Consider the following 7,076-nt stretch of genomic DNA (forward strand, 5'->3'; position numbering starts at 1 on the left):
TAAAATTTAAACTTTAAATTCTAGACTATTAATGAAAAATACACGTGCATCTTTTATGCAATAAATATACTTTGCATCAATTTGCATATATTTTACAACATTACCATAGAATGGAATTAATACAGTTAATTTCTTCTTACAGCACGCCGTAATGCTGTACTTTGTTAAATTTTTACAAGATCCAAAATGGAAAGAAAACGAAAGAGAGGTATTGACAAAACTGTGTTCTCTATTCGGAGCTATAACATTGGAGAAGAGATTGGGAGATTTGTACGGTGGTGGTTATGCCTCTTCTAACAGTAATATGGACGGTCTTTTGCGAAAAGGAATTATAACGCTGTGCAGAGACTTAGTCGACGATGCTGTTGCGCTAGTTGACGTATTGGCACCGCCAGATTTTGTTCTTAATTCTGCTCTAGGAATGTCTGATGGCGAGGTATATACTGCTGCCACTATATATTTATATCAAATTATTTATATATGTAATAATTATATTTTCTCAATATGTAAATTGAAAATGCTTTTTTGTACTAGGTATATAAGCACATAAAAGAATGGATATTTAAAGATAAAGAGAACTTGGAACGACCATCGTGGTGGAATGAAATCCGATCTAAATTGTAATATTAGAGGCATGAGGTTTACGGATACGAGTGTGTTATTCCTACTTTTTTACATTTAAAGACTTTAAAATAATATCTTCAAAATCCATAATAACTTGAAACAAATGTACAAATTTATGTTGTTCGTCCAGAATTGTGCACATATTGATATTTAAAAACTGAAATAATGTTTTATATGCTGTAAAAATGAGTGCCTCGACATCAATTATTGTTACACTTCTAATGTGATAATTGATGGTTTAATATCATATTGTTAATTTTTTGATATATAAACTGAATATAGTTTTTATTCATATATTGTTATATTGTTAAGGGTTTTTACATCTTGTTCATGTTTTACTAATGTATATAAAATCATTTATATTTTGTTATACACCTATATTAAAAAATTGTAAAAAAATTTAAACATTTTTGAACACTCTAAACACCCTTAATCACTCTTATAATATTTTAGGTAAAAACAATATGTGAGATGTTTTGAAGAAATAATCTGATTTTAAATACAAAAATAAGAAACATTTTTATTGCAAATTTCTATAAAATTTTTGTTTCACATATATTTATAATTCTGTATGTTTTGATGCTTCTGCAAGTGGTAAGACTTTGTCTACTTCTGCAAACCAATCATTGTATACAGCTTTAGGATCAACTGACCAGAATCTGTGAAATGATATAGGTTCTTGAGATGCCAAATAAGCATTAGGATAATCCACAGGTTGTGCCTACAACAGTTACGAAATACAAAATGGTTTAATATCATCATATTAAAGTAATAATCATTAGAATATATCAGAGCAAACAGTACTGAAAAATTATATCATTTTTTTAAATTATAAGTCTCATATATATTTCAATATTTCATACATTTGTATGTGTGAGTTTATTACGACAAAAAATCTATTACGTATACCTGATGAAACATCGAAGAATGCACGCCTTCTACTCCAAGTCGCAATAAACAAAGTCCAAAGAGATACATGTCATCGGGAGTAGTCGCAGATGGGCAAGTGCACGCGCCCGGTTCTACCATCAGATGAACCAAGGGAGCTGATAACACGACTCCCGCACCGCCAGTTAAGTATTGATAGCCATAGTGACTGTCCCACATACGAAATCCGTAACGTTCGCCGATCGCGACTGCGTGCTTAGGATTGTAGCACGTGAGCAAGTTTAATAAACGTACTACACTGTAATAAATTAAAGTACACTTCAATTTTTCAATATCTTGAAAATAAAGATTATAAGCTTTTCACGGCTTTGTAATGCTGTGCATAATTTTTTCAACTTAAAAATAAGATTTTTTTTAAATATAATTACATTTACCTGAATATAGTGTCATCGTCGACAATGGCAAGCCAATCAAAATTACGTTTTTTAAGTATTTTGCTGGCTTCTTGCAAGATAGCATAAGTTTTAGCACAGTGTCCTTTAGTAGTATTCGGGACGATGTATGCCTCCCGTAAATTTTTGTCTAGATAGTAGAACAATTCAGCAACTTACGAAGACTGTAAATTATTCAAAATATACGTAATTTCATTGATGAGGCATACCGGCTGCATCACTGAAATATCCAATGTTCAAATCGTACTTGGCCCATGACTTTTTAACTACTGGGATTCTGTCTAAATGAAATTTGGCGCAAGTCTTAACAGCGAAATAAATGTTTTCTGGAGCTACAGAAGAACTCTGCAAATCGAGAGTATTTATATCAACGTGGTTCAACAATAAAATATATTGTTCTCTTTTAAACTTATTAAAATTATTGTTGTTATTAATTAGAAAGTCATATCGTGTAACATACGCAAGAATGGAAGAATCGGGGATACGTGGCGCAATCGGAGGCGGACACAATGCACAGTTTAGACACATGAGTCAACTTTGCGCCAGTGCTATTTAAGACAAAGGTCGCGAATTCGTATGATACGTCGATAGAAAAATCTGCCTTCGGTTCCTTGCCCTCAGAGACTCGTTTAGATAAACTAAAAATGTTAAGTTATATTTTTAATTTTTGGACAAAGATAAGAACAGAAACAGATCGTAACTATATATGTTTTAAAAATTAGATGCCAATTTTGTTGAGCTTTTAATTTTATCTATCGCCTATTTTAATGTCTTCCGTTGTTACTCTTCCGAAATTTGTATGACTCTATAATAATGATCATTTAATATAAAAATAGAATATTATACCTCTTTAATAGCGTAGCGCTCATGGCAAATCCAGATGCCATGTGTGGATACCTAAATCTCTTAGTGTGCCGCGCAAAGTGATGAATAATAGTAGGTTCACGATCATAAAGCATGTGTCCAATCCATACATTCTGCGCAAACAAATTATCTAGAATACAAATCGTTCTTTCCTAAAATGTTTTGCGGCGAGAACACAATTCACCTCAGACGAGCTAAATTTTCCAAGAACATTCAACAGCTTCTCTAATCGAATCACAGTATTTTCCAAACAAAAGAAGAACCATTCCACATCTGGAAATTCATTCGACAAATGAGTCAACAGCGGAACTATTGTCCAGGAACCTTTGATGTCAAGTTCATGGGACAATACGACGTGTGGCAATTCCTAAAATATAGAGATACCTTATTTAGCAATAAGTACAAGACGTAGTCGCCTATATATGGGCACGGGTACACCGGGACATTTAGGCCGCGGCCTATATCTCAAATTCAACCTAAAGTCTGACCTGAAGCTAGTTTCGGCCGCCTATCAAATGTCTATACAGCTACAGCAGGCGGCCTAAATAATTTTGGTCGAATTTGAGGTATAGGCCGCGGCCTAAATTCAGGGTGTAAACCTAGCCAATATTTACTGAAGACTCAACAAAAATACACAGGAACAATTTTATCATAATCAAACGTACTCCTTCAAGAGCGTCATCCTGCTCATAGATGTTTTTCCTCAAATAATCAGCATGGGCTGCATTGTAGCCTTCCTTTTGGCTCAGTATTACTATCGCCAGCTTGTTGGACTCTGGAAAACATTTCTAATTAAGACTTTTTCGTGCATTCAATTTTGAATGAAAAAAAAAAGAAGGCGAGTAAGGGGCAACAGTTCGAAATTCTTAAATATCAATTTAATACAAGAATAAAAAGTATCTGAAATAAATACCTAATATACTTGCATTTGCACTCGCGATGAACGAGACGCAGGCGAGAAACGTGAGATATGTTGACAGTTCCATTTTTGTCGAACAGCGTTCGAAGTTCTGATGGGAAACAGAAGGTCTATATACGTTCCTGTCGGTGCTAATTCCGTCTTAGCAGGGGCGGAATTTTTCGGCGTTTCGACGCTTTCTAATTAACCACCACCTGTTCAATTGTCACTCGACAATCCGTTCCGTCCATCGCCACGTCCGATCGCTGATCAGCTGTTCATTATTGAACTGTGCGAAAAAAGCCGGTTTCGACATCGTCGCCCCAGGATTCGTCGAACCTGCAGATGGGCGCCAATCAGGCTCGCTCGTTATTCCGCATGTCGCTTCTCGACCTTGTGCTTCCTCGCAAACCGAGGAGGGGGAGGGGGACACGTAAGGGTCAGAAGTCAGAAGATTGATTTTTCGGAAAGAAACGCTCTTCTAGTGCCTGAGTCCGATTAAACTGAAGTTCAGTGTCATTCAGTGTTGAACTAGTAACCGTAACGAGGATTGCACGCCGCAGTGCCCGCAGTTTTATGTCAGTGCACGTGCCTGAGTTGTTACGCATAAGTGGACATAAGTGGACATAAATTGTAAACAAGCTAAGGAAGGGTTAGACTAGGTAGTAGGTGGCAGATAGAATGTGTAGGCGTTTGTATACGCGCGGCTTATCAGTCATGAGTGTTTCTCGCGAGTCGAGGGCGCACCAGAAGAAATTGAGGTAATCAAGGTCGGTGTAACCTTAAAATAATTCTTGACGTTTTCTTCATGTGCCTTGCATACTCTAACAATAAACACTCTTATTGCAGATGCATATGTCATACTGGTTCGGCGTGGATCTGGGCAGCTTCCTATTTTCAGGATACAACGTTACCACGGTTTGGGGCCTGGTGGCAACGTGCCTGGGCTTGGCCGCCCTCGCAGTGCTATACGAGGCCATGAAGGTCTCGCAGATCCACCTGCAGCAGGCTGCGATTAGGCCCATACCTAGGACAACGTCAGCCGCCTCGGAGAGTTCGTCCCTCCTGTCCAGAGTGACACCGAAGAACTTTGGAACTCACACAAGATGGTACGTTGTTGTCTCCTTATCTCTCCTTGAAGAGCGATAAGCCAAATGTGTTTATTCAAACACTCCAAGTGACTTCGAGTAATTAACTTAATTGGGGTCTTCAACATATCAAGTAATATCTGTTACTATTTTGTTAACGTAAATAGAATTGCAAGTTTTTTGTTTAGCATGTGGAAGAAAAGGGACAACAAATTATGTATTGTAGAGATTCTGCTTTAGGTACTTTCCGTTGATTCAATCAATCGCCGATTAATTGGAGTTTGATCAAAGTCACGTCCCAAGTCGTTTAAAATTTATGTATAATATTAGATTTATTTTTTGTAGCTAAACTTTGTATACTTCATTTTTTCTCGTTTCTCTCTTCAACGTCTAATTATTTTTTTCTATTTTGTATACTGAAATGCAGACAGTATAATATAAGACAAAAACTCGATTTCATAATTATTCTAGAGTTCGTATCTTGTATAGGCAAAATACAATATATACCTGTAACAATAATAGCATTTTTCATAATAACGAGAAATAAATTAGTCATATTACATTGGCATTTTACTACTTACAATTTTAGTTATTATTTTAAATAATATACATTTATCTTCCTGCGGCAGCTAAGCGTTTTTATCTTAATTCGATGTTAAATATGTTCCTTTAGTGGAAGCTGCTCGAGATGGACATTGCAAATGTTGCACTGGTCTCTTCACACTACGCTTGGTTATATCCTGATGATGACTGTTATGACGTACAATGCATATATCACCATCGCCCTCATAATCGGAGCGTTCTTTGGATACTGCATATTCGGTCCTACTCTCGTACAATTAAACATGCAACGTTTTCACCGCAAACAAGCAATTGTGGAATGTGATAAGAATTGCGAAGGTAACGCAACTTCATGTTAGCCTAAGAAAGCGACTACTTTGACCTTATTTTTGTAATCGCTCCTAGATATTATCTCAAATCAACAGAGACGCGAATCTGCTGTCTCTATCGTTGCTGAGCAATTAGTCATCGAAGCGAATATCGAAGTTCACGTACCAAGAAATACGTGAGTTTTGACATCCAAACATAGCAATGGAAAGTCTGAGATTATCTAGGATAAATTATTATTATTGTCATGCATTACATATTTGTATGTATACGCAGGACGTTTTACACAGATGTTTTATTATAAATCACGAAGATACATGTATAAAGATATGTACATATATAAAGATATGATAAGATTTATTATAATATGATATTTACAAGTAATACAAGATCCTTGTTAGATTTCTATATACCAGATACAAGAATGTTATTTTGTTGTAATAGGTATACAAATATACGTAACGTTAACCATTAACATTGATTAAAATTAACATTTTCTTGGAAAAAATATTTAAAAAATATAGCTATACATTCATCGAAAATTCCAATCAATGATTCCTTTTTTAAACTATTCTCATTTGCAAAAAATATAAATAACAAAGATCAACGTAGTATAATTTTAGTTTAAGGTCCTAATTACTTCAAAGACCATATTTTCCGGAGTTTATGATTTAGACATTGAAATTTTCCAAGTATTGATTTATATTATCCATTATAAAGTTATCCACAGCGTTCTCATAATCCATAGCGTTCTCCGTCTCCAAACCTTCAAATAAAAGACCGTAACATGGACTGTCGACGGTGTTGAAGTGCTCGTATCCGTGTATCTGATTGTTGCACAGCCAGCAAAAAAAAGATTGGCAATTTCTACACGTCATTTTGTTGCAACCTTCGGTTTTGCTAATGAAAGAACGGCATTTCGGACACCTTTTCGCATTATCCTAAACAAAGTTACACATAATCATTATTAGGAATAATATATACTCTTATTGTAGTCTTATTACTTAATCTACTCATTAATTTCCATATAATCGTTACATTACATACGTACTTGCAGATACTCAGTTGTAAGATATTTTTGGATTGTTTGCATTTGCCGCTTGCCATATTTCTTCTCCAACATTGCCTGCTGCTTGATATTGCTGTTTTTGTATTCGTCAATAAGCTTTATAATATCGGTCGATGTCATTTCGCATGGTTCTTGTCCGTGGTACGACTGTTTGAATAAATAAGTATAGACTATAGGACATGTGTGTAGATATATATGCATATGTGTTTATATAGTAGATATATATGCATATGTGTTTATATAGTACATTTGTATGTGTATCTTATGCGTTTAAATATTGAGATACATCTTACCTTACGGCAATA

The 7,076-nt window shown here is 35.2% G+C and overlaps 4 protein-coding genes across 5 annotated transcripts; 2 read left to right on the forward strand and 2 right to left on the reverse strand.

The window, feature by feature from the left end:
* Window positions 1-120: 120 nt before the first annotated feature.
* LOC112458551 (peroxisomal acyl-coenzyme A oxidase 3-like) lies at window positions 121-918 on the forward strand. The gene is made up of 2 exons (XM_025022245.1): window positions 121-436; window positions 535-918. Exons 1-2 carry the CDS (start codon window positions 152-154, stop codon window positions 622-624), a joined length of 375 nt encoding a protein of 124 aa, XP_024878013.1. The 5' UTR covers window positions 121-151; the 3' UTR covers window positions 625-918.
* A 197-nt stretch (window positions 919-1,115) lies between these two features.
* On the reverse strand, window positions 1,116-4,011 carry LOC112458559 (beta-1,3-glucosyltransferase). Its single transcript, XM_025022253.1, has 9 exons — window positions 3,742-4,011; window positions 3,494-3,603; window positions 3,013-3,195; window positions 2,811-2,941; window positions 2,425-2,602; window positions 2,174-2,309; window positions 1,947-2,094; window positions 1,534-1,810; window positions 1,116-1,345 (listed from the first exon to the last, which is right to left on the reverse strand). The coding sequence occupies exons 1-9, from the start codon at window positions 3,812-3,814 to the stop codon at window positions 1,184-1,186; spliced, it is 1,398 nt and encodes a 465-aa protein (XP_024878021.1). The 5' UTR covers window positions 3,815-4,011; the 3' UTR covers window positions 1,116-1,183.
* A 142-nt stretch (window positions 4,012-4,153) lies between these two features.
* LOC112458568 (probable low affinity copper uptake protein 2) lies at window positions 4,154-6,177 on the forward strand. Of its 2 annotated transcripts, none has more exons than XM_025022271.1 (4): window positions 4,154-4,487; window positions 4,576-4,835; window positions 5,488-5,714; window positions 5,781-6,177. In XM_025022271.1, exons 2-4 carry the CDS (start codon window positions 4,576-4,578, stop codon window positions 5,882-5,884), a joined length of 591 nt encoding a protein of 196 aa, XP_024878039.1. In that variant the 5' UTR covers window positions 4,154-4,487; the 3' UTR covers window positions 5,885-6,177. The 2 variants fall into 2 exon arrangements, with proteins under 2 accessions (XP_024878039.1, XP_024878030.1); XM_025022262.1 differs by having other exon boundaries at window positions 4,161-4,496.
* A 43-nt stretch (window positions 6,178-6,220) lies between these two features.
* LOC112458578 (E3 ubiquitin-protein ligase RNF14-like) lies at window positions 6,221-7,070 on the reverse strand. Its single transcript, XM_025022286.1, has 3 exons — window positions 7,065-7,070; window positions 6,754-6,918; window positions 6,221-6,643 (listed from the first exon to the last, which is right to left on the reverse strand). Exons 2-3 carry the CDS (start codon window positions 6,889-6,891, stop codon window positions 6,374-6,376), a joined length of 408 nt encoding a protein of 135 aa, XP_024878054.1. The 5' UTR covers window positions 6,892-6,918; window positions 7,065-7,070; the 3' UTR covers window positions 6,221-6,373.
* Window positions 7,071-7,076: the final 6 nt, after the last annotated feature.

The sequence above is a fragment of the Temnothorax curvispinosus genome, unplaced genomic scaffold, assembly GCF_003070985.1.
Source record: "Temnothorax curvispinosus isolate PA1 unplaced genomic scaffold, ASM307098v1 QBEX01000845.1, whole genome shotgun sequence".
Taxonomy (NCBI): Eukaryota; Metazoa; Arthropoda; class Insecta; order Hymenoptera; family Formicidae; genus Temnothorax; species Temnothorax curvispinosus.

Coding starts and splice junctions, on each gene's coding strand:
- LOC112458551 (XM_025022245.1), top strand. CDS start 152: ATGCTGTACTTTGTTAAATTTTTACAAGATCCAAAATGGAAAGAAAAC. Junction 437..534: donor TAGGAATGTCTGATGGCGAG/GTATATACTGCT, acceptor TTTTTGTACTAG/GTATATAAGCACATAAAAGA.
- LOC112458568 (XM_025022271.1), top strand. CDS start 4,576: ATGCATATGTCATACTGGTTCGGCGTGGATCTGGGCAGCTTCCTATTT. Junction 4,836..5,487: donor TTTGGAACTCACACAAGATG/GTACGTTGTTGT, acceptor ATGTTCCTTTAG/TGGAAGCTGCTCGAGATGGA. Junction 5,715..5,780: donor ATGTGATAAGAATTGCGAAG/GTAACGCAACTT, acceptor AATCGCTCCTAG/ATATTATCTCAAATCAACAG.
- LOC112458559 (XM_025022253.1), bottom strand. CDS start 3,814: ATGGAACTGTCAACATATCTCACGTTTCTCGCCTGCGTCTCGTTCATC. Junction 2,095..2,173: donor ATATTTCAGTGATGCAGCCG/GTATGCCTCATC, acceptor TCTACTATCTAG/ACAAAAATTTACGGGAGGCA. Junction 1,346..1,533: donor ATTCTTCGATGTTTCATCAG/GTATACGTAATA, acceptor TAACTGTTGTAG/GCACAACCTGTGGATTATCC.
- LOC112458578 (XM_025022286.1), bottom strand. CDS start 6,891: ATGACATCGACCGATATTATAAAGCTTATTGACGAATACAAAAACAGC. Junction 6,644..6,753: donor TTACAACTGAGTATCTGCAA/GTACGTATGTAA, acceptor AACTTTGTTTAG/GATAATGCGAAAAGGTGTCC.